Below are 27,341 nucleotides of genomic sequence, written 5' to 3' on the forward strand. Positions count from 1 at the left end.
CCCGCCCCCTCACGTTTCCCTGGTCATTGGCCGTTGGTCCCGCCAGCTCGGTTTTGAGGCTGTTGATTGGATAAGAGTGGGGACCGTGGGGGTTCTTACAGCCTGTGTGGAGGCGTGGCCATAACGCCCGGAAGCTCTACCAAGGCCGCCGCGCTATGGATCGCGCGCTCCGGCTCCTCGCGCGTTCGCGTTTACTCTCGCGGAATCCAGGTTCCGCCCCCAGACCTGGCCTTGGCCCGGGTGGCCCAGCAGTCCTCCTGCTCCGGCCTCCGAACGCCGCTCGAATGGTGAGCTCGTGCTGCCCGACCGCCCTGGCCGCCCCGCGGTGACCTTCAGGCCTCCCGCCCTCCGGCCTTAGGGTCTCGGTACTGGCCCGTGTGTTGGAACTTCTCTGCCGGCCCGGGGCGCTTCCTCAGTTGGAGGAGCGCTCGGGAGGGGCGGCAGCTGTGGGCGAGAGTCATGCCGGGCCTCGTGGACCCTGCCCCTGCCGCGCTCACTTCTGTGGCGACTGCCCTTGCGAGGATGCTGAGGTGGACGGTGTGAGGAGGGGGCAGCCACGAGGTGGGACTGTGTCGTGAAGGGGCAGCTCCGCACCTGCCCTTCGTGGGCCCGGCTGAATCCAGCCCCTCGGAGCTAATTTCTGGGGTCACAGCTGTGCTGCTAGTCGTCTCCAGGCGGGGTTGGAAGGGTCTTGTGAACCTAAGAGATTTTACTTCTCATGCAATTGGCCATTTAGTTTGTGAGACTCTCTTTCCTCACGTAACTTTTGTAAAACCCGGAAATATGAAACTGGCAGAATGTCCTGAAGTACGTTGGAGAAAATTGCATGGGACCTAACTATTGCTGAATCAGCACTTTTAATTGAGGCACGCCCTCCAAGGAACTAAACGTCCAATTTCAGGTTGGATACCCTAACTTACACGAGCTCTTTTTCACTTTAGAAAGTAACCTCCGGAAATTTGGGCTGTAGTAAATAAACATTGAATAGGTATGCTCACCTGTGTATTATCAGGAAAAGTGAGAGAAATAAATGCTGGTTTAGGAAGGCTTACTATTTTGCCCTATTCACTCTGATTTGTAGTTTGAGCTTTTATTCAGAGAGATGCGGCTTCAGACCCTATTCTATTACTCAGAGTTGGGATTTTGGTCAGGTAATACTGTAACACGACTGAGCGACTGAACTGAATACTGTAATACATACAGTATTATGTAATACATAATAGTGAAGTCGCTCAGTCATGTCTGACTCTTTGCGACCCCATGGACATAGCCAGCCAGGCTCCTCTGTCCATGGGATTTTCCAGGCAAGAATACTGGAGTGGGTTGCCATTTCCTTTTCCAGGGGATCTTCCCAACCCAGGGATCGAACCCGGGCCTCCCGCATTGTAGGCAGACACTTTACCGTCTGAGTCACCAGGATACATGAAAATAATTACAGATACTCAGCAATGTTATCCCTGTGGAAATACTTTGAATTTGGGACGTGGTGAGTGCTTTATTAAATGAATGCTTCCATCTAGGGGATTTTAAAGGCCCAAGACATTTTCTGGACTATACGCTTTAAGATAATTTGATGACATCACTATATCTGAAACTAGAAATCAAGGATGCTTTATATTTCTGCAACTCTCTGCTCGAATAATTTTAGTACACTTTAAAGCCTTTTAAAAAGTTATTTTTCACTTATTTAGTGTTTTGTAAAAAAGGAATAAAAGACTGAAGAACTGAATCTATCCTGCTGTTAATGTCAAAAAAAAAAAAAAAAGCACTATCTTGCTTTTAGTATTGTAGTATTAACTAACATCAGGTGAGGATAGATTTTTTTTTGTCCCCAAAATTCTAAATACATCTTTTGCCCTCTAATCTTCTCAGCTCCAAAATCTCCGAGTTGATCTAAGTTTTTCTTGTTGCTAGTGTTAAGAAATAAACTATATTCAATACCCAGTGACAAACCATAATGTAAAAGAATATGAAAAAATATATATGTCTAACTGAGTCACTTTGCTGTACAGAAGAAATTAACACAATACTATAAATCAGTTATACTTCAATAAACTTTTTACAAAAAGAACTTCAAATAACCCTAAATTCCCTAAATTACCTTTCGTCTCAGTTAAGAATACAAGTTGGTCAGATAGGAAGATTATGTTGAATGCCCCCTGTGTGTGAAACAGTCACTGTGGGCACAGGGTTTAGACTGCTTGTGTGCATGCATCCCTACTCAGTCGTGTCCAACTCTTTGCAACCCCATGGACTGCAGCCTGCCAGGCTCCTGTGTCTGTGGGGGTTGCCATCCCCTTTTCTGGGGATCTTCCCAACCCAAGAATCAAACTCATTTCTCCTACATTGGCAGACAGATTCTTTACCACTGTGCCACCTGGGAAGACCTTATAGACTGCTGAGGCATGTTAAGTAAACAAAGCAGTTATTAGTAAATAAGCAAAGATGTCATGCACAGTTAAAGTTACTTCATCTTCAAGATGGCCATAAAGTCTGAAAACATGGATAATATTCTATATTGCAGTACAGTATCAATAAACCACTTATTACATATTTATCAGTATTTTAAGACTTGGTGGTCACCCTGTACTTTAAGAACTGAAAGAATTTAAAAAGTCTCTTTAGAGAAACTGGAAACCCAAACAAAATGAAGTCACATTTGGGATTTTAAACCTCTTGAGATAGTCTTTCTGCCTAAGAAATGGTTTGGATTTTCTTGAATTCTGCAATATTCTTTGAAACCACCTAAGGCTGAGAATGTGAAAGGCATTTTACATTTTCTTTAAGAGATATCATGGTTTAGTTAATGGTTATCTTACACATGCGTAGGGATATATTATAGGCCTAAGGCCTGTACCTTTTTACTAACCTTTAAACGCTTTAGACTCTGGTAATTCTCCAAGCCAGGCTTCAACAGTATGTGAACTGAAACTTCCAGACGTTCAAGCTGGATTTAGAAAAGGCAGAGGAACCAGAGATCAAACTGCCAACATCTGTTGGATCACAGAAAAAGCAAGAGAGTTCCAGAAAAGCATCTTATTTCTGTTTTATTGATTATGCCAAAGCCTTTGACTGTGTGGATCACAACAAACTGTGGAAAATTATTAAAAGAGATGGGAATACCAGACCACCTTACCTGCTTCCTGAGAAACCTGTATGCAGGTCAAGAAGCAACAGTTAGAAACAGACGTGGAACAATGGACTGGTTCCAAATTGGGAAAGGAGTACGTCTGGGCTGTTTGTTGTCACCCTGCTTATTTAAATTATATGCAGAATACATCATGAGAAATGCTTGGCTGGATGAAGCACAAGCTGGAATCAAGGTTGCAGGGAGAAATATCAGTAACTTCAGATATGCAGAAGACACCACCCTTATGCCAGAAAGTAAAGAAGAACTAAAGAGTCTCTTGATGAAGGTGAAAAAGCTGGCTTAAAACCCAACATTCAAAAACCAAGATCATGGCATCCGGTCCCATCACATCATGGGAAGTAGATGGGGAAACAATGGAAACTGTGACAGTCTTTATTTTTTGGGGCTCCAAAATCACTGCAGGTTATGACTGCAGCCATGAAATTAAAAGATGCTTGCTCATTGGGAAAAAAGCTATGACAAACCTAGACAGCATATTAAGAAACAGAGACATTACTTTCCTGACATAGGCCTGTCTAGTCAAAGCTATGGTTTTTCCAGTAGTCATGTATGGATGTGAGAATTGGACCATAAAGAAAGCTGAGCACCAAAGAATTGATGCTTTTGAACTGTGGTGTTGAAGAAAACTCTTGAGAGTCCCTAGGACCGCAAGGAGATCCAACCAGTCAATCCTAAAGGCGATCAGTCCTGAATATTCATTGGAAGGCCTGATGCTGAAGCTGAAACTCCAATACTTTGGCCACCTGACTCATTGGAAAAGACCCTTAGGCTGGGAAAGATTGAAGGCGGGAGAAGGGAATGACAGAGGATGAGATTGTTGGATGGCATCACTGACTCGATGGTCATGAGTTTGAGCAAGCTCCGGGAATTGGTGATGGACAGGGAAGCCTGGCGTGCTGCAGTCCATGGGGTCACAAAGAGTCAGAAACGACTGAGCAACTGAACTGAACTGAGACTCTTGACTGATAGCCTGTAAACTTGGAGACCACCTCATCAATTCCAGGTTACTGGGGTTAGTGGATGGTAATAGTACTTGGTATTTTTAGGACCAAATAGCCATCACACTGCAATGCACACTGGCCATATTATCCTTTCATGCTTCTCTAGGAGGGGAAGCAATTGTGAATAAAAATGCATCTCCCAGGACATTAGGAAATTGCAGTTTGTGCCTGCCCTATGCCTAGCTGGTTAGACTCTTTAAACTTCTCCCAGAAATTCTGCTCTCTGAATTATGAGATATAAAGACATGATTAAAAAAAAAAACCCCACAATTTTTTAAATAATAATTAAAAACTTATTTATATTTAATAGATACCATCATAACCTCACTTTTTCATCAAAAGCACTAATAATTTTTTTCATTAATTTAGTTGAGCAGTCCTCTTCTTGCCTAAGCCACTAGGAAGAGGTAATGTAAGAAGGTTTTGAAAATCATACACATGGTTTTCAAACTTCAGGTGGACTCATTAGTGGGTGGAGAAATCAATGTAGTGGACAGTAAACAGCATTGGGGTTTTGACTGAATAGCATAGAATAGAAAATATGAGGGCAGGACAGATTGTTTCACAAAACGTTTGTTTCAGCCTTGTGTGTCTATACATGTGTGTTTATTATAATATAAAGGTTTTTTTTTTTTTTCTGTAGGTCATTGTAAAGAGCCAGGCTCTTTTCAAATTACTGCTTTGGCCCTGGGTGCCAGAGTGTGAAATTTTGTGTGTACCCTTTAAGGGTGGAGTTTCTATTTCCCACAGACCTCTGGCCAAAAGTGAGGCCTGTGGCCTCCAAAGCCAAAGTTTCAAGGGACTCTTCTCAGTGCAAGACCCCCAGGCTAGGGACCCTGACACTGGACCTGGCCCTCTTTCTCCTGGGGGAGAATCTCTGCAATTGTAATTATCCTCCAGTTTGTGGGTCACCTCCCCCCAGGGGAGTATAGGTCTTGACTTTACTATGTCTTCACCCCTCCTACCTATTTTGCCATGGTACCTATATATCTACAGTTGTAGAAGCTATTTTCTGCTAATTTTTCAGCTTTACTAATCAATCATTGCTCTGTAAATAATCATGATTTTGATGTGCTCTTGAGAGGAAATGAGCTGAGTCTTCCTACTCTGCCATCTTAGCCACTCCTGTCCTCTGCAGACTTTTAGGCAGAAGAAGAAAATACACCTCACTGATTATACTCCTGTATTTCTCACTAGATACAAGGATATTTTTCTTTTCATACAATTTAAAAAGTTTTATAACATAAAGTTTTTTTGTTGTTGTTGTTCCATCTTTCTATTCCCAAGGGATAACTATAAAATTATTTGTTTCCTATACAGAGGACTATTTACTAAAATAAGATTACTTTGCTAGGTGTTTTTAAATCTTTTGAATCATCTGATCATGTTTATTTTATAATTAATGCAAGGAGAACATTAATTAAAATTCTGAGTATCTCTTTGAACTCTCTGTAAAATAAATATATGTAGATTCCAAATGTCTATTTTTTTTTCTTAATTAGTATAATTTGATGTACTTGGTAGAATCTTAGGTTCTCCATAAAAGGGATTTTGGGTCGTGGGTTCTTATCCTAGGGAATGAGTTGACTTCAAGGTATAAACTCCTTAAAATCGTATATAAGATTTTACATATATTTATATTTATATTAATTTTTCTAGAGAGATGATCCAATACCCTGAGAAGGTTAGGAACTGATCTGGCCCATGTCTCTGTAAATTACACCATTTATTGTAATTATAGATTAGAAAAGCTGACTTGCTGAAGATGACACAGCTACCAGGTGGTGGGCCATCTCACTGCAAAGCCTGGAATATTTTGTGTTGCACTAAGCTCTCTCTCATGCATAATATTTATAGACTGTGGTTGAGCTTTGGTTAAATATATAATATTTTCAAACTTTGAAAGTATTGTTCTTAGGTTATTTTCCAAAGTTCTAGTAAAATAGTAAATGAAAGCTTGACCAATAATAGGCATATTCCTGAATTGGAAAAGATTACTCTTTTGACTTCAAAGGCTTTCTTTGTATTTATCATGTGCATAGTGTATGAATCCTAGAATCCATCATTAACATCTGTATTAATTTGTGTGACTAAAATTTTCAGGAAAAAAACTGTAAGTGTGGGAGAACAATGAGAATCAAAGTGGAATTTTTTGTCTTTGTGGTACTTAAGAATTTCTTTTCCCAAATATGATGTTTCCTGTATATTGGAAACATATATTTCCAATTATTTTGGAATTACAAATTAAATTTATATTTCCAATTATATTTCCAATATTAAATAATTTCCAATTATTTCCAATAATTTCCTGTGTATTTCCTGTATATGATGTTATTTCTCCTGATACTTGTTTTCTTTTCAAGCTGTAACAGTGTCTTGTCTTTATTTTTAGGCAAGCCAAAATTCTTTTCGGATAGAATATGATACCTTTGGTGAACTCAAGGTCCCAAATGATAAGTATTATGGCGCCCAGACTGTGAGATCTACAATGAACTTTAAGATTGGAGGCATGACAGAACGCATGCCAGTAAGTGGCTTTTGTGGAAATGTTGGCTTATTTTAGATAAACTAGGTATTATTCAGTATTGAGAGTCACCCTACCTTATAAATATTTTACAGAATTAAAACGTAAAGTCATTTTGAGAACTAGCTTTGTGAGTAATAAAGTGTTTCTCTCTCGTTAAACTTTTTAAAGTTTTAGTATGCTAGTGTTTTGAGCTATGACTTTGTGAGTCTTTTGGATTTTATTTGATAGAACTAAGTGATTTGTCTTTCATTCTTGCTTGGATTTTCCATATTTTTACTAGAATGTTGTAGTTTGTAAACATTTTTAATTTTGATTCTTTTTAATTGATGTAAAGCTTTTAAAAAACTGATTTAAAAGAAAACTTTTTAAAAAACTTTATTTTGTATTACGATATAGCTGCAATATATTTATATGATTAATCAAAGATTAATAAATATTAATACATTAATACAATTAATAAAGAATGCTGTGATAGTTTCAGGTGAAGAGCAAAGGATCTTAGCCATACACATACGTGTATCCATTCTCCCCCAAACTCCCCTCCTGTCCAATTTTTCTTTAATATTATACTTTATATCTATCTTGGCTTCAGTTTGTAGAAAAGTGTACACTAATTCATAAAAATACTATCTGTCATGATGTCTGGCATATAACATAATATATAAGTATTTGTTTAGTGCTACATGAATGATTTAATGATGAGAAAACTTTCTTATTTGTATGAAAACAAATATTTCATATATATATGAAAACCATATTTCATTAAACCCTTACCTTAGAACTAATCTTCAGTTAGATCTGATATGTACTACTAAGAAAGAAAAAATCTGCCAGTTAAAGTTGTGTCATGTCATTGATTTGAAGATACATCTTGATTTCAGAGATGTTAAAGTGTGAAAAGAATTGACAAAATATATTACATATCCTACTGGAGCCCAACTAGAGTATGAAAAATAGTCACCACAAGAATGCAGGATAGGCTAGTAAGCCTAGAAGTCCCCAGGCCTCATCTGGTGAGATACTGCTACCTTTATCTTTTAAATATACTTTTTATCTAAACAGTAATTTTAACTTCCATATTTTAGCTCATTACTAAGATTTCAAGACTGAATCTTGACAGATTTGTATGCCTTTCCAAGACGCAGTGGATCTTCTTAGAAAAATATCTCTGTAATTGTCAACCCACAGCCAGTCTAATGGTGAGGGCCAGACTACATGGTTGGGAGAGAGAGGGTAGCAGCTGATCCTGAATATTCCCATATAGTTCAACTCCTAGGGTTAAAAAGATCAGTCTTAAGCAATATTAATTGGAGTAAGCATGGCTCATGTTTTGATTTTCTTGCTTCAACTAGCAAGGTGTGTGTTTCTGGGGTGGTTTGATTGCTGCTGCTGCTGTACCAGAGACAGAGCAGTTGTTTGGATCTGGACAGGTGTCTATGAAAGATGAATACAAGGGTTATCAATTTTTACATATTTGGCTTCCATCTGGATTAATTTTCTGAACTACATAAGATATAAAGCAGACTCTTTGTATCTGAGGTCCTTAGGAAAACAAAATCAAAAAAAATTTACGGACTGCTATGGACAGGGAGGCCTGGCGTGCTGCGATTCATGGGATCGCAAAGAGTCGGACATGACTGACCGACTGAACTGAACTGAATCTGAGTAAAGAATACTGAGACCCTTTCATCTCCAATGATATATTTACCATTTTGTTTTAGTAGTGCCCAGTGAAGCTCTGTACTGTGACCTTTTTTTATTTTTATGCATCCGCAGACATTGTGGGGTCAGTCACTCCATTTTGGTAGCCAGAGTTGATTGGCATTTGGTTGTGCCTTCAGCATTGGTTTGACCCACTGCAGTGTTCCTGTAGAAAATGAAATTCTCATTTGTTTTCATGTGTAATCCTATGTGTCATATCTTTCCATTTCATTTGGGTAAAACACTTGTAATGTTTTAATTTTAATTTCCTGGATTTAGCAGGAAATACTCTGAAACAGATTAGTGCTACTAACCATGGGGGAAGTGGGGGATGGTGCGCCATGGCAGACTGGTTCCTGGTCACTCACCAACCCCCAGGCCCTACGTGTTCCCCCACACCCCTCACACCCTCCAGCCACCACATTTTCATTCTCTTGATGGTTTACTGTGAAGAGGCTTTTTAGTTTGACATAGTCCAATTTGTTTATTTTTGCATCTGTTGCTTTTTCTTTTGGACTTCTCCAGAAAATCATCACTTAGACTGATATCAAAAAGCTTACCGCTTATGTCTTCAAGAGTTTTATGATTTCATGTCTTACATTCAAGTCTTTAATCCTTTTTGAGTTCATTTTTGTATATCGTATAAGATGGTGGTCCATTCTCATTCTTCTGCATGTGGTGTCCAGTTTTCATAGCACCATTTTGCTACCTTTATTTTACTTGTTGTTTTATTCTTTTCTAAAGAGAAGGAAAAATTATTACGTAGTGTAGAATCCAGTGAGGGAAAATAATGTTGTTGTTCAGTCACTAAGTGGTGTCCAACTCTTTTGAGACCCCGCCCATGGATTGTAGCCCACTAGGCTCCTCTGTCCATGGGATTTTTCAGGTAAGAATACTGGAGTGGGCAGCCATTTCCTTCTCCAGGAGATCTTCCCAAAACAAGGATTGAAGCCCCTGTATTGGCAGGTGGGTTCTTTACTATTGAGCCACCAGGGAAGCCCAAATAATGGTATGAGTGAAAAGTTACTCAGTTGTGTCTGACTCTTTGTGACCCTATGAACTGTAGCCAACCAGGCTCCTCTGTCTGTGGAATTTTCCAGGCAAGAATACTGGAGTGGGTTGCCATTCCTTTCTCCAGGAAATAATGGTATAGCCTGGTGAAATGGTTGAGTATCATTTGTTTTTAAATATGTGATGTAAAATCATGTGTGTTGTAATATCTTATAAAAAATAGGACAAATGGTATATTGTACATCTGTGTGAATGTGTGTATGTGTGTGTAAGGCATACATACATATCTGTGAAAAGTCATTGTATTTGCTTGTGTTCGGTTGCCTATACAAATAGATAAATGATGGTTCTTGGTTTTTATATGCCTATCTTTAATTTTTGTCTATATCCTAAACATTTTAATGTCATAATATTATTTAAGTTATTGTTTTCTGTACAATGTTTGTACCTGCATAAGATTGTAATCTTAAATTTCCATGCTTAAATTGCAAATTGAGATATTTTTCTGATTAAAAATTTTAGATCCCAGTTATTAAAGCATTTGGCATCTTGAAGCGAGCAGCTGCTGAAGTAAACCAGGATTATGGTCTTGATCCAAAGATTGCTAATGCAATAATGAAGGCAGCAGATGAGGTAAGAGGTGATAAGAGTGTTTACTTGTTGGCATTAGATCCCTATTATCTTCCGGATAATGATAAACTCTGGCCTGAGGAAAGGGGCACTGAATTCTTGAGTTAATGTGTTTTAACATAGGATGACAATGTTATTACTTGGTAAGGATATTAATATGCTTCAAATATATATTGTGGCAAATTTTCTGGATGATTTTATACCTTTCATTTCTCTTTACTTTTCCTTGTAATTTATATAGTTTAAAGATAAGTTTTTAAAGAGGCACTCTTTGAACTTATATATTTGATTTCTTGTTTTATGTATAAATGATTCCCTTTAAAATTGGTTGTTTGATAATATGTGTGCAGAATGTAATTTCACTCTTCCACCAATAACATGATTGTTGTGCAAAGATAAGCAGAGATAACAGCTTAAAAGCTCTAGATATAATGTTCATTGCAGTACTTTTTATTAAAGCAGCTGTTTAAACAAGTTAGATTGTGAAGCCACAGAAATTTAGTTTTTTAAAGAATGTCATAGAACAAAGCCTACCCATATAAGAAGTGGGGAGGAAAGATTGCAAAATGCATGTATTTTATGATCCCAATTTTGTTTAGAAAAAGTGAATAGAAAACACGTTTTTCTGCATATATACTCCCATCACTTGAAGTAGAGACTAGAAGGAGATGCCAAAGTTCTAATCATCTTTATTTCTGAGGGTAAAAGTATGATGACTGTTATACTTTTCTTAGTTCTCAGAATTTTTTACACTAATCACCTATTATTTTTATTCAGTTAGGAAAAAAGTTTTACTTTTAAATGAACCAGTTTTTTTAAGGTAATAATTTCTAACGTGCACACCGATTTTCTTAGCTTAAAACTAAAATCATTCCAGAAGATGAAGTTAAGCGCTTACTTTCCCAGAGAACTTAAAATTAAAAAACTAACTAGCTCAGAATACAAAAATATGACAAAAATAGAGACAAGTCTAGACATGTTTATGTCTGTGCTTGGAGATTGCTACTCATGGGACATTTGTGGGATGCAGTAGCTACTAGTGAACTCACACTGTTAAGTCACTTGTTGGTTATAATGCTGACTCTGGCTGTAACATCTGTTGGATATTCTTGCTGAGTACCAACAGTGAATTTATCTAGAGAGTTAACACATTTGCCAGCATTAACAAGTGGCCCTGTCTGGATATTACAGAGGGCAGTTGGAGAAATAGAAGAAAGATATCTTTGATTCAGTTTTCATTTGGAATCAGTGAAATTTTTATGCCATTCACAATAGATTATCTTTCACCTTTTAAAGTAGCAGTGGTTAATTAAAAAGATCATACACCATGACCAAGTGGGCTTTATCCCAGGGATGCAAGGATTCTTCAGTATCTGCAAATCAAATCAATGTAATACACCACATTAACAAATTGAAAAAGAAAAACCATATGATTATCTCAATAGATGCAGAGAAAGCCTTTGACAAAATTCAACATCCATTTAGGATAAAAACTCTCACGAAAGCAGGAATAGAAGGAACATACCTCAACATAATAGAAGCTATACATGACAAACCCACAGCAAACATTATCCTCAATGGTGAAAAATTGAAAGCATTTCCCCTAAAGTCAGGAACAAGATAAGGGTGCCCACTTTCACCATTACTATTCAACATAGTAATTTGGAAGTTTTGGCCACAGCAATCAGAGCAGAAAAAGAAATAAAAGGAATCCAAATTGGAAAAGAAGAAGTAAAACTCTATTTGCAGATGACATGATCCTCTACATAGAAAACCCTAAAGACTCCACCAGAAAATTACTAGAAGTAATCAATGAATATAGTAAAGTTGCGGGATATAAAATCAACACACAGAAATCCCTTGCATTCCTATACACTAATAATGAGAAAATAGAGAAATTAAGGAAACAATTCCATTCACCATTGCAACGAAAAGAATAAAATACTTAGGAATATATCTACCTAAAGAAACTAAAGACCTATATATAGAAAACTATAAAACCCTGGTGAAAGAAATCAAAGAGGACACTAATAGATGGAGAAATATACCATGTTCATGGATTGGAAGAATCAATATAGTGAAAATGAGTATACTACCCAAAGCAATTTATAGATTCAATGCAATCCCTATCAAGCTACTAACGGTATTCTTCACAGAGCTAGAACAAATAATTTCATAATTTGTATGCAAATACAAAAAACCTCGACTAGCCAAAGCAATCTTGAGAAAGAAGAATGGAACTGGAGGAATCAACCTGCCTGACTTCAGGCTCTACTACAAAGCCACAGTCATCAAGACAGTATGGTACTGGCACAAAGACAGAAATATAGATCAGTGGAACAAAATAGAAAGCCCAGAGATAAATCCATGCACCTATGGACACCTTATCTTTGACAAAGAAGGCAAGAATATACAATGGATTAAAGATAATCTCTTTAACAAGTGGTGCTGGGAAAACTGGTCAACCACTTGTAAAAGAATGAAACTAGAACACTCTCTAACACCATACACAAAAATAAACTCAAAATGGATTGAAGATCTAAACGTAAGACCAGAAACTATAAAACTCCTAGAGGAGAATATAGGCAAAACACTGTCAGACATAAATCACAGCAGGATCCTCTATGACCCACCTCTCAGAATATTGGAAATAAAAGCAAAAATAAACAAATGGGACCTAATTAAAATCTTCTGCACAACAAAGGAAACTATAAGCAAGGTGAAAAGACAGCCTTCAGAATGGGAGAAAATAATAGCAAATGAAGCAACTGACAAACAACTAATCTCAAAAATATACAAGCAACGCCTACAGCTCAATTCCAGAAAAATAAATGACCCAATCAAAAAATGGGCCAAAGAACTAAATAGACATTTCTCCAAAGAAGACATACAGATGGCTAACAAACAGATGAAAAGATGCTCAACATCACTCATTATCAGAGAAGTGCAAATCAAAACCACTGTGAGGTACCATTTCACACCAGTCAGAATGGCTGCGATCCAAAAGTCTACAAGCAATAAATGCTGGAGAGTGTGTGGAGAAAAGGGAACCCTCTTACACTGTTAGTGGGAATGCAAACTAGTACAGCCACTATGGAGAACAGTGTGGAGATTCCTTAAAAAACTGGAAATAGAACTGCCTTATGACCCAGCAATCCTGCTGCTGGGCATACACACTGAGGAAACCAGAATTGAAAGAGATACATGTACCCCAATGTTCATCGCAGCACTGTTTATAATAGCCAGGACATGGAAGCAACCTAGATGTCCATCAGCAGATGAATGGATAAGAAAGCTGTGGTACATATACACAATGGACTATTACTCAGCCATTAAAAGAATACATTTGAATACATTTGAATCAGTTCTAATGAGGTGGCTGAAACTGGAGCCTATTATACAGAGTGAAGTAAGCCAGAAAGAAAAACACCAATACAGTATACTAACGCATATATATGGAATTATAGGAAGATGGTAACAATAACCCTGTGTACGAGACAGCAAAAGAGACACTGATGTATAGAACAGTCTTTTGGACTCTGTGGGAGAGGGAGAGGGTGGGATGATTTGGGAGAATGGCATTGAAACATGTATAATATCATATATGAAATGAGTCGCCAGTCCAGGTTTGACGCATGATACTGGATGCTTGGGGCTGGTGCACTGGGACGACCCAGAGGGATGGTACGAAGAGGGAGGAGGGTTCAGGATGGGAAACACATGTATATCTGTGGTGGATTCATGTTGATATATGGCAAAACCAATACAATATTGTAAAGTGAAAAAATAAAGTAGCAGTGTTTAGACTGCAGAAGCTTCAATTTGCTGGACAACCAGGAACTATAGTAGCACATGAAAAAAGTGAGTGTCTTTAAAATAGTACTATAAATGATGCCGACAATCATTTGATTCAAACAGCTTAATGAATATAGAATTTTTCTTATTTTTTAAAATACATTTTTTAACATTTTGTTCTGCAGGTAGCTGAAGGTAAATTAAATGATCATTTTCCACTTGTGGTATGGCAGACTGGATCAGGAACCCAGACAAATATGAATGTAAATGAAGTCATTAGCAATCGAGCAATTGAAATTCTGGGAGGTGAACTTGGCAGCAAGAAACCTGTACATCCCAACGATCATGTTAATAAAAGCCAGGTCAGTATACGACTTCTTTTCCTTGTATAAACTGAGAAGAATCCTGAGATTTCCCTTGTAAAACAGGCATTAACTTTTGACAGGATTAACTCTGCTTATATTCTTTAATGGAAAGGACTTCTTTTATGTTCTTCTTATTTATTTTAGGAATCTTGAGTCTATGTATTAAATTTCATGAAAAGCACCTTTAGGGGGTAAAAATCACTTTTAGGATACTTGAATTTAGTATATGTTTATATTTTCATTGATTTATATTTTAAAAACTCTTTCTTTTGAAAAATAAAATTATTTATAAGAATTACAGAGAATTTACCCAGCTAACCTTAATATTAGTTTACCCAGCTAACCTTAATATTAAATATTTTACATAACCCTGGTACACTTATCACACGAAGAAATTGAGATTGGTACAATACTCCTAAGCAGGCTTTATTAGTTTTCTATTGATGTCCTTCTTCTTTTAACCAGGATCCAGTCCATGCTCCACATTGTATTGTCATCACATCCCCTTGGTCTCCTCTAATCTGAGAGTTTGCCTTTTGTCTTTGTGACTTTTGAAAGCAGTGGTCAGATATTTCATAAAATGTCCCTCAATATAGGTTTGTCTGTTGTTTTCTCATGATTAGGCTGAGACTGTGGATTTTGGGGAAGATTGTTAAGAAATGAAGGGCTCTTCTTGCATCATATCAGGGGTACATGATAATAGCACAAGTTGGTACTGGTGATGTTAGCTTGAATCACTTGGTTAAGATGGTGTCTGCCACTTGGTTAAGATGGTGTCTTCATTTTCCAATAGCCTATACTCCAGCTACTGCACTTAAGCTCTATTTCCTACAGGGAGAAATATCAAGAAATTTTTGGACACTTGTTAAAATAACCGTGAAATTAATAGAGAACTTTGAGGCTATGAAAACAGCCTCTTTTTCCCTAAACTTTTGCCTATTAATTTTTAACATTCATCAGAAGATCTTGCCAATAGCAATTACTGCTGTGATGTTTTAGTAGTAATTTTCTTTCCCCCCTCTTTCTTTTTGCATTAATTGAAATTTTTCTGTAAGGAATATTTACAGAATATTCTTCTCTCTCCCCTTGGATTTATTTATTTATTTAATCATTTATATGTAAGCATGAATTCATTAATATTTTTTCTTAAGGTTATAATCCAGTATTTTTATTCTTTATGTTGCTACTCATATCGTTCCATAAAGCCACAGCATGTTGACTCCTGTGTCCTTTGAACATGCCACCATCCCTTTTTTTTTTTAAGGCACTTAATTTTTCCACTACAGGATGCTCCAGGCTTATCATCTTGTATTTTTCCTGTCCTAACCCCCCTAAGCAATCATTTTTCCAAAGACCTTTTGGAGGATCTTATTGGGAAGTGATATTTAAAAATCAGGATCTGGGTACCTAGTGTAATTTAAAGTATAAGGAAGTTTATTTATTTATTTATTTATTTCACATTGCATGGTGTGAAGGATTTTGCAAACCTAGGACTTGCATTTAAATATGAGTTTATCTTTTATGTATATTGAAGTCTGAAATCTACTTCAGAATAACCTAGTGTGTATGGTCAGGTAGAGGACTGAGGTGGAGTTAAAGATAACGTCGTAATTTAAAAGTACAGGTTTACATTTGACAAAAGAGCATGGTGTTTATAGACTACCTGGTCAGGTCCCAGTTCTGCCAACTCTAAATACTTTGGCATGGCACATAATTTCTTTGACAGATTCTGTTCTATTTTTAAAGTGGTGACCTATCTCGCAGAATTTTCCTCAAGTTTAGTGAAGGAAGAAATGTTTGTGAAAGACTGTATGTGTTATTTAACTGTAAGATGTTTTATTACTGCTATCCTTATATTTGCTAGGTGTATTTCTTTGTGTCTTGCTGTTATTTATTAGCAGGTAGATACAGTAATATGTAATATATTCATTGTAGGTGGTCTGTGTAATACCGACCTAAATACCTTCTGTAAAGGAAATCAGGTTGCTTCTTTTGCTTCTTATTTGATCCTAAGTGACTTGGCACACATAAATATAATAGAGTACTAAATATGCCACATTTTGAGTAGTCACTTAGTGAGATTTTCAACTGAGACATTCAAGTTTGGTTTTTTTGGCCTATGATTTAACATTTTATGTTTCTTTTGAAAACTTCCCGACAGAGCTCAAATGATACTTTTCCCACAGCAATGCACATTGCTGCTGCAATAGAAGTTCATGAAGTGCTGCTCCCAGGACTACAGAAGCTGCATGATGCTCTGGAAGCAAAATCCAAAGAGTTTGACCAGATCATCAAAATTGGGCGTACTCATACACAGGATGCTGTTCCACTTACTCTTGGGCAGGTATATTGAGTGTGATTAGATTTGGTTCCATTGTGGGCTTGGTACAAATGGCCAATGTATTACCCTCTAAATCACACTGGTTTAAATGGCCAAGTTTGTAACAGTTCAGTTCAGCAACAGAGATGATTCTGCATTAACCTGTCAGTGATTTTTATTGGCATCCACTCAGGAGAAGAGCAGGGCGTACTGGTTATGAACCAGACTCCATATCAGTCTGCTTGAGTTTAAATCTTAGCTTTGCTATATGTAAACTATTGGACCTTAGGAAACTTAGCTTTTCTTTGCGTCAGTTTTTCTAGCTGTAAAACCAAGAAAATAATATCTCTTTCGTAGAATAGTTATGAGGTTCAAATAAGCTAATTCATGTAGAATGCTTAGAACTGTTTGTGATATATTGTAAGCACATATTGGTGTTAGCTGTCATCATCTTTATCAGTATCATTATCATAATTTCTTCCTTTGTCTCTCTTATTCTAAATTAGTAAGTTCTTTAAAAATTAATTTTAAAGTGGTTAAATGTTTTGGCCACATGTAAAAGAGGTATTACTCTTTTCCAAAATACAAAAAGCATTTTTATGTTTCTTTATGATGGCTCAGAGGGTAAAGCGTCTGCCTGCAATGTGGGAGACCCGGGTTTGATCCCTGGGTCAGGAAGATCCCTTGGAGAAGGAAATGGCAACCCACTTTGGTACTCTTGCCTGGAAAATCCCATGGATGGAGAAGCCTGGTAGGCTACAGTCCATGGAGTCGCAGAGTTGGAGACTACTGAGTGACTTCACTTTCAGTGATACTTTAAAGAATGTCTAATAGTACACATTGCAGAGGAAATACAAGGAACAGATTTTGTCTCAGTAAGCTCACTCCACTTTGAGGTAGGACATACACAAATTCTATATCAAGTATCAGTAACAGTATTTTTGTAGAAATTCAAGTTAGTTGTGAGAGTTTGGCTGCTGGTTATTTGGAAAGATTTCATTTGTAGTTTTGTTCATCTGATAGCAAACAATGGAAAAAAACATGATCATTTACCTTAAGTTTATGACAGCAGGAATGAGGAAAACTGGAAATGATTAATTGAGGTACACATGATGTGACTAAATAAAGCTTACTAAATTAAGTTGCTTCTTAAGCTGTATCTTATTTCTCTTTACATCATTGGCTCTTCAGTTCAGTCTCTCAGTCGTGTCCAGCTCTTTGCGACCCCATGAATCGCAGCACGCCAGGCCTCCCTGTCCATCACTACCTCCCGGAGTTCACTCAAACTCATGTCCATTGAGTCGGTGATGCCATCCAGCCATCTCATCCTCTGTCATCCCCTTCTCCTCCTGCCCCCAATTCCTCCCAGCATCAGGGTCTTTTCCAATGAGTCAGCTCTTCACATGAGGTGGCCAAAGTATTGGAGTTTCAGCTTTAGCATCAGTCCTTCCAATGAACACCCAGGACTGATTTCCTTTAGAATGGACTAGTTGGATCTCCTTGCAGTCCAAGGGACTCTCAAGAGTCTTCTCCAACACCACAGTTCAAAAGCATCAATTCTTCAGCACTCAGCCTTCTTCACAGTCCAACTCTCACATCCACACATGACCACAGGAAAAACCATAGCCTTGACTAGACGGACCTTTGTTAGCAAAGTAATGTCTCTGCTTTTGAATATGCTGTCTAGGTTGGTCATACCTTTCCTTCCAAGGAGTAAGCATCTTTTAATTTCATGGCTGCAGTCACCATCTGCAGTGATTTTGGCTCTACCATACATAAGTTCTAAGGAGATACAGTATCTGTTTTTGAAACTTTTGAGTATCTCTCTGGTTTCTAGTTTTTTTCCTGTTTTTTTTGAGTGTTACATGTAGGAAAACCATTATGTGCTAAAGTCCATTTGGGCCATGACTCAGCTTCCTATGTAAAATCATCATTCTTTGTGACAGAAAGTTAGATTTTTCTGTTTATCTTACCAGAGGTATTTATACTTGCTTTTATTGAAATAGTCTTTTGAGTTTCTTGAGTGTAATTTTTTCTCTAATAAAATGTATTCCTTAAGTGAATCCACCTGGTATATATGTAAGTGATATTAGATCAGATGGAAAGAAGTTGTATCTTCTAAAAAGTGTTTTCTTTAGAGCAGTGTGAAATCCCAGTACTAATCAAAAGTATTCATGGTGTTTCAGTGTTGTTAGATAGGGTAAAGAAAAGATAGATTGAGTGTAACCGTATATCCTGGCTTGCTCAGTTGAGTTCTAGTTTATGCCCTCTGTCCTTGCATAGTTCTTACTTAATAGGGCCCTTGCTGTGTTTCAAACATGATGATTTCTGTGGTTACTTTACTTAAAGTATGTTGTACTTTGGGAAGCAGTGTGGCATTCATAGCAGAATTAAAATGCATCATGAAGCTACCCAGGGTCTTACTCTATCCTGTTACCTTCTTAGGCTGTTCAATAAGTCACTTAGCTTCTTGAGAGCTTTTTAAAACACCCTCAAATTCCATGTCAGGTTTTTTAACTGAAATTGTCTTAAGGAGATTCAGTTTTTTTCTTTCTTCAAGTTATTTGAAATGCACCAACAAAATAAATCATTTGCATATAAACCAATAATTTAATGTAGTAAAGTTGTGTTTTTTTACGTTTATTTCCTGTGTTGGTTTTCTATTAAGAGAGTAGTTTATAGTTTATAGGTAGGGTGCATGTTGTTATCAGTGGCATGGCCTACCTGATAGGTTTCTAAATGCCCTTTCACCCTTGTACATTGCTTATCATATACATTAATGTAATTGCCACTTGAGTAGCTTCTAATTTTGTACCTGAGATGTGTTTTTTAAAAACTTATATTCAATGCAGTTAGAGTGACTTACATGCCATTAGGAAATTGTATACTCTCACCTTAATTTCTTTATTTTTTCAGGAATTTAGCGGTTATGTTCAACAAGTGAAATATGCAACAACAAGAATAAAAGCTGCCATGCCAAGAATTTATGAGCTCGCTGCTGGGGGCACTGCTGTTGGCACTGGTTTAAATACTAGAATTGGCTTTGCAGAAAAGGTTGCTGCAAAAGTGGCTGTGCTCACAGGTAGGTGATAACATGGCTTACTACTTATTACCATTAGACCAGTCTGTGTTTTTCTGGGTGTTTCTGCTTTGAATTCTTACAGATTTAAAGTTAGAAATAATACTTCCCCATCAGTCATCTACTTTGTGTCTGTTTTAGAAGTTGTGATATTAATCCTTATCCAGTATTCCATCTGTAAGTTCATATAACATGTAATTATTAAAATCTATTAGTGCTAATTTCATTTACTATCTGGTAGTATTCAATTATTTTCCATTTAAAGCTGTTGTAGGCTTCCCTGGTGGCTCAGTTGGTAAAGAACCTGACTGCGATGTAGGAAACCTGGGTGTGATCCCTGGGTTGGGAAGATCCCCTGGAGAAGGAAATGGCAACCCACTCCAGTAATTTTGCCTGGGAAATCCCATGGACAGAGGGTCCTGGTGGGCTACAGTCTATAGGGTTGCAAGAGTCACATGACTTAGCAACTAAATCACCACTAAAGCTGTTTTGAATACTTGTTTTCAAAGTAGGAAGAATCAAATGATTGGTGAGAAATTCATTTGAATAACAAGTATGTTAGAGATTGACTGGCTTAATTTCTTTTTTCCCTATGGCATACTGTGACATTTCTTTGAATTAATGACCTTTTTGAAGGTCTCAATAATAGTAACTGTTACTAGAGCTGTTGTCTCCAGAAAACTCTTATTAACATGCAGATCTTAACAGAGAGTACAGATAATTCTACATTTCTTATTATTGCTTACTAGCAGAGATTTGACTTTTAATTAAACTTTAATCAGTGAGAATTGTAATATGGGGTCTAGAATATGTAGATCTTTAAAAATTTGAACATGGGAGCGACTGAGAATGTCTAGTTCATTTTGACTTCCTGATCTCACAGAGGAGCTTGTAGGTCCTGGCTAGAGAACAGAATGCATGTGTGCTCAGCCACTTCAGTAGTGTCTTTTGCGAGTCCGTGGACTCTAGCCCACCTGGCTTCTCTGTCCATGGGATTTCCCAGGCAGGAATACTGGAGTGGTTTGCCATGCCTTCCTCCAGAGGCTCTTCTCGACCCAGGGATCAAACTTGTAGTTCTTACATCTCCTTCATTGGCAGGCATGTTTTTACCACTAGCGCCACCTGAAAAGCCCAGAGAAGAGACTGCTGCTGCTGCTGCTGCTGTGTCGCTTTAGTCGTGTCCAACTCTGTGCGACCCCATAGATGGCAGCCAACCAGGCTTCCCGTCCCTGGGATCCTCCAGGCAAGAACACTGGAGTGGGTTGCCATTTCCTTCTCCAATGCATGAAAGTGAAAAGTGAAAGTGAAGTCGCTCAGTCGTGTCCGACTCTAGCGACCCCATGGACTGCAGCCTACCAGGCTCCTCCGTCCATGGGATTTTCTAGGCGAAAGTAACGGAGTGGGGTGCCATTGCCTTCTCCAAGAGAAGAGAGTAGGATGCCTCAAATGGGGGGAAAATTGTACTAGGAAAGGAGTTCGGAATCGCGTGGAGTGAATTTTACCTACTTTTCATCTTTACTCACGGCATCATACACATGTGTTTGCAATAGCAGAATGATTTTTCATTTAGTGTTTTATATTTCTTTCAACATTTATTGTGCTTGTTTTATCTTTTAAATGTGCTAGTATCATTAGATTCCTTCTACTCCTCAGGACATCTTGAAGAAATGTAGAGAAAGCTTGAGTCTTAAGCATTTCTTTCTGAAGTTAAATTTTTATTCTGTTTTTGCTTATGTTCATATACTGACAGTTTCTGTTTAACTTGCTGATATTAGAAAAATGTTTAATTTTACCTGTTAACTCATACAGGTTATTGATTTTTTTCTTCAGGCTTACCTTTTGTCACAGCTCCAAATAAGTTTGAAGCTCTGGCTGCTCATGATGCTTTGGTTGAACTCAGTGGAGCCATGAATACTACTGCTTGCAGTCTGATGAAGATCGCAAATGATATTCGTTTTCTGGGTTCTGGTCCTCGCTCAGGACTGGGAGAACTAATTTTGCCTGAAAATGAACCAGGAAGCAGTATCATGCCAGGTAATCATGTAGCTGGCTCCCAGGTGGCTCATTGGTAAAGAATATACCTGCCAAGCAGGAGATGCAGGTTTGATCCCTGGGTCAAGAACATCCCCTGGAGAAGAAAATGGCAACCCACTTTAGTATTCTTGTCTGGAAAATTCCATGGATAGATGAGCTTGGTGCACTACAGTCTGTGGGGTCGCAACTAGTTTGACATGACTTAGTAACTAAACAACAACAATCACCACATAGCTGATAAATGTTAGAACTGAAACTTGATTAGAACCCAGGCATTCTCATCTACAAAGCACGGCTGTTTTAGTTTAACATGATCTGTAAGTAGATGGGGACGTATGTGGCACACTTGTTTCAGAATGTGCTTAGGGCTGCCTTTGATCAGAACTTCTGGGAGCATCACCAACAATATAGGAGAAAACAATTTTAGTTAGTATCGTGTATTCTGATTTCCATATTAGAAAATGTGTAAATAGTTCTTTCACAACCCAAAGCAAATAGAATTCTAGAACAGGCTATTAAAGTGATCTTAATGGGTTGAATAAAAAGAATTATATCACATGTCTCTTATTTCATTTTTTGCTCTGGGCTTTGGCCAGTGAGGTATGGGAGGCTACACAGATATGGTTGGGGCCTTGCTTTATTATATGTCTTGCTTTGTCTTTCCTTCTTTTCTTGTTTATTTGATGTAAAACCTAATTTTAACTCATACTTGAATCCATCGGTGTGCTCGATGTGGTTTTCTTGAAGGAAAGGTGAACCCCACCCAGTGTGAAGCAATGACCATGGTTGCAGCCCAAGTCATGGGGAATCATGTCGCTGTTACCGTTGGAGGCAGCAATGGACATTTTGAGTTGAATGTTTTCAAGCCAATGATGGTAAGTTTTTGATTTTTAATGCCTTTGACCCAAAGCTAGTTGTCTTGGTTTTTGTCTTTCATAAAGATTTCTTAAAGTTCATTAGGTGTTAAGATAATATGAGTAGCAGTTGGAAGTCAAGCATATATTAATGTCAGAAGATTAATCCTGGATATTTAATTAGGTGACTTTTAGCTTAAGTAATTGATGGTTTGCTTTTTATAACAGGAAGAAAAATTCTGAAAGTGGGTTATAGGTTTCTTTCTTGTCCCTAGCCACTGGGGACGCCAACTGCTAGAAATAAGTTCTAGTTCCTCAGTTAATAAACAGAGGAAAGAAAGAAACTCTGCCTCCATTCTGTCTCCTTCTTACTGCTGCTTTCTTCCTCTCCAAATTCAGCTGTTGTAAAGGAATGCCCACTCTCACTTGCATATGCACTGCAGTTGGGCTTCCACACTTGCACTTGTATTTGAATTGTTCTTGTAGCACTGTTGAGTCCAACAGACATGCCACGGCTCTTAACTGCCATCTGACCTAGACTTGTCCCTTGAGACACTTTTGTCCTTGGTTTATTCAGTAATTTCTATCTAGTTCTCTTTCCTTTCTCTCTCAAGACTTTGATTGGTCTTACTCTTCCATACACCTTGAAAACATTGTGTCCACTCAGTGTTCAAATCTGTTCTATTTCCTTCATCTTTGTGAAGATGGAACAAAATGGCATCATCTTTTATCCAGTTTCCCCAACTTCAGATAATGGAACTGTTACCTATTAGAGTCCTCTATTTGTGTGAAGTGTTATATCTAAATATATATTAAAGGCTTATTTGTAGTTTGTATCTGATGTAAAGTCTGATTTTAATTTGATAAGAACATGCAAATGACAAATATTATGTTTATTCATTCACTGTATTCATTAAATATTGACTGAGTACTAGTCTATGTCAGGCACTGTCCTGGTTGCTAGTGATAGAGCAATGAACAAAACAAATTTTTTTGCCCTTATGTGATATGCACTCTAGTGGAAAATAGAAGACAGACAAAAGGACATCTCATATCAAAAAGCTTTTCCTTTCAGGTCAGATTCCAAACAGTTAACACCAGCTGCCTGGCAGATACATGTGCATAACATTAAATGTCTTGCAGTTTTTTTTTAAAAGATCTGTTTTGTTTTTAATAGTAAGTCGAGATAATCAACATTTGCGATATAATAAAGTTGTTAGTATCAAATTAAACCTTGAAAGTTCTGTGTGAGTCCACTGTTGGAAGTACTGTTTTCAGACCCTGGGATTTTAGACCAGAGAGATTAGGATGTGGATATATATTTATTTTAATATATGTTGGAAATGTCACAAAAAATGCTGAAACAAACTAACATGCTGATCATTAAGAACTGAGAAGCCCTGGCTTCACTCATTGCCTCACACACACGCTGAACTTTACAACCTCTGACTATTTCAGTTCTCTCCATCAGTAGAACTTCATCAACTCCTTCAACTGGAATTTATTTTCTTTCTCTGCGTTCTTTAACATTTCATACCTGTATTTTATAATACCACAGACTATCTCGTGCTTTAGTTTTTTTGTGTTTATGCCTTTTCACCTCTTAAAAAAGCACTTCTCTGTCCTCAAATGTTTATAGTTTCTTTCATATTTTTTGGGGGTATGATTTCTTACAGGTTGTAAGAGTGCTATATGTTAATTGAATTATATTCATATATGAACTAGCAAATATGTTATTGAACAAAGAAAAAAGCTAGGCTTAATAAATCTGTCTCTCTCTCAGATTAAAAATGTGTTACACTCAGCCCGACTGCTGGGGGATGCATCGGTTTCCTTCACAGAAAACTGCGTGGTGGGAATCCAGGCCAACACAGAAAGGATTAGCAAGCTGATGAATGAGTCCCTAATGTTGGTGACAGCTCTTAATCCTCACATAGGTATGCGTTTAAAGAATAACAATGTCATTTTGAATATACAGTTTAAAAGCTGAGAAAGTTTTAAGAGACTAAGACTACTGGATCAATGTTAGTGAACAACAGATTTCTTTTGAACATTGTCTTAAAGACATTTTGAATTGTGTTGAAAGATGCTATATATATTATTTATAACCTTTATGGTGTAATATTTCTTTCAAAAACTTGATTGATTATACTTCATTTTATTTGAAATGTGGCAAGTTCAGAAGTAGAACTTAAAGCTTATTTTAATCTTAATAGGATTTAGATACTATGGGACGTTAAATTCAGATACTAAATATCCTCTCAGTTTGTATTGTTGGGACTTGCTGACTAACAACACTGAACGAACTCATTTTTCTACCTTGTCTAGATGCTACTATACTTTTGTTGTTGTTGTTTTATTCAACTCAGAAATGGATTAAATTAAAAAAAAAAAAAGGGTTATGTATGCATTTCTTATAGGGAAAGGGGGGAAATATTTTGTCTAAAACTGGCTTTTGTGTTGCAGGCCTTTTCCAGATTTATAAATATTTCATTATATAGATTCAAACTTGTTAACTTGGATTACAGATCGACCATAATGATCCCTGTTAAATACACTATTTTAACTCATAGATTTTGAGGCACTCACTGCTTTATGTTATAATGTATTAAAAGCCTTTTCCCACCATTTCCTTACTGCTGAGCTGAGGGTTTTGTACATTAGAACAAGTTATGATGCAGTCTTTTGGTGTGATATGAGTACTTTTTTTAAAAAGTCTTTAATAATCTTATACTTTCAAGGCTGATTTTATATCTTGGCTTCATGTCAAACTATAATTTCAGTCTTATAAAGTTAGAGCTCCTGACTGCTGCAGGTAGCTGTGAACCCAATATACTGTCTGTTTTTGGAATAGTATGAAAATTGGCAATAATACTGGATTCTTTTGAAATTATTGTACCTTAGCATTCAGCTAGAGAGATGTACAGAGGAACCCAAAGGTTCATGGGAGAAATGTTTCATCATGTTTATATTCCACAATTTGTTACTAAAATGTTTAAATTAGAGATACTCCTAAAGCAGAATGATTGATATCTTTCTTTGAGTCAGTTTAATGTGAGGTAAAGGCCGTTCAAGAATAAGTGGGCAAAAGCACGCCTGACTGGTGACGAAGCATGAGCCTTACAACTCCACATCATGGGTTCTGATTGTGCTCATTATGTCTAACAGGTAGTCATGTTTTTGGGACTTGAATGAAAACTGAAAGGGTTAGCATAATGCATAGACTTGAATGTCATTATTAACGTTAATGTCATTATTAACATTAAAGTATAGAATGTCTAATATTAACCCCAAAGGTTTAACATGAGAATTCTTTCAAAGTTAGTTTGATCAGTAAATGCCCATTTCAACATGTTTAGCATTCAGTGTTAATTTTGTATTAACTATGTCCATAATGTTTTATAGGTAGATTAATTGATACTATGAGTAACATCTTATACGTGGTTGATAATCACACATGACACATAACATTTTGTAGGTGGTTAATAACTGCACATGACACATAACATTTTTTAAAAATATTTATTTGGCTGCACATCTTGCTTAGTGGATAATCATTGCAGACTTCTCTTTGTTCATACCCCTCTAATCTTGTTTTTTTTTCCTCCTTCATTGGTTTCATTTTTGTTAATTTCTCTTCTTTCTGGTTTTTGCCTTTTTAAAAAAATTACATTAAATCAAGATAACCAGAATTGCCCTGCCTCTATTAATTTTAAAAGCAAATAACTTTGATGTAAACAGTAGACCTGTGACCTCTTGTGCAAGTATATGTTTGTCTGAAACTTCCCTACTTGTACTGTGTACCGTCTGAAAAGAGTGGAGAACAGAAAGAGATGCTGGAAGCTCTGAAGGTGTGTGTCTCCTCAGAGCCCTGCCTGCTCCTCCCTCATTGTGAGAGGACTCTCCTCTCTTTTCCCTCTTAGAGCCCTTTACCTTTACCACAGTTCCTGGTCGTGCAGTCCTGTATTTTTTGTACTGCTGCAGCACTAAGCTTATTAATGCTTTGTTAGAAAGATAATTATTTTTGGTTAAACATACTATTGAAACAGCACATTTATACTACCCAGATGTAGACTTCTATGTCTTGGTGCTACATGTGTATGTGTGTGTTTGTGTGTGTAGAGAGAGATGTCTTATGTGTATATATTTTCCCCCTTATGAAAATATCTGTATTAGTGAGCATTTCAGTTGAGGGACACATCTTATAGAATGTGAGGTACGTATTACTTAAGAAAAGTGAAGAAAGGTTTTATTCTGTATAAGAAGTGACAGCTATCAAGATAACCCACTGCTAAATATTTTTAAGATTAAAAAATGTTTACTTAAGAGGTTGGTAGCATCATATAAATAATAATGATTACTCTTGCTTTAGAAAACCAAGTTTCACTACTAACTCCTATGTCACCTTTTAATTTCTTCAGGGTATGACAAAGCCGCCAAGATCGCCAAGACTGCACACAAAAATGGATCAACCTTAAAGGCAACTGCTATTGAACTTGGCTATCTCACTGCAGAGCAGTTTGATGAGTGGGTAAAACCGAAGGACATGCTTGGTCCAAAGTGATTTAAATAAATGTATAATAAAAATGATTATGTCATATAAAATAAAAAGTGATACAGACTCCTTATATTTCTCAAACAAAAATGGATAAATATGAAAGAAAATTGCTATTGAACTTGACTGTCTCTAGCAGAGCAGTTTGGTCAGTGTATAAAACCCCAGGACATGCTAGGTCCAAAATGAATTTTAAAAGTGTCAAATAAAATCACTAAATTATATAAAATCAAAAGGAAAACAGACTTATTTTTCTTCTATCTTAGTTGACATAGTTGAATCTGTGATTTTTGTGCATGGGTGTTTACCATTTCAGAT

At 37.1% G+C, this 27,341-nt stretch overlaps 1 protein-coding gene across 2 annotated transcripts; it reads left to right on the plus strand.

The window, feature by feature from the left end:
- FH (fumarate hydratase) lies at positions 1 to 27,096 on the plus strand. 2 transcript variants are annotated; one of them, XM_061382527.1, is made up of 10 exons: positions 1 to 287; positions 6,545 to 6,679; positions 9,914 to 10,024; positions 14,002 to 14,178; positions 16,343 to 16,525; positions 19,418 to 19,583; positions 21,411 to 21,614; positions 22,362 to 22,489; positions 24,252 to 24,405; positions 26,890 to 27,096. In XM_061382527.1, exons 1-10 carry the CDS (start codon positions 156 to 158, stop codon positions 27,030 to 27,032), a joined length of 1,533 nt encoding a protein of 510 aa, XP_061238511.1. In that variant the 5' UTR covers positions 1 to 155; the 3' UTR covers positions 27,033 to 27,096. The 2 variants fall into 2 exon arrangements, with proteins under 2 accessions (XP_061238511.1, XP_061238512.1); XM_061382528.1 differs by lacking the exon at positions 1 to 287 and adding an exon at positions 7,561 to 7,692 and having other exon boundaries at positions 6,578 to 6,679.
- Positions 27,097 to 27,341: the final 245 nt, after the last annotated feature.

This window comes from Bos javanicus, chromosome 16, assembly GCF_032452875.1.
Source record: "Bos javanicus breed banteng chromosome 16, ARS-OSU_banteng_1.0, whole genome shotgun sequence".
In the NCBI taxonomy this organism is placed as follows: Eukaryota; Metazoa; Chordata; class Mammalia; order Artiodactyla; family Bovidae; genus Bos; species Bos javanicus.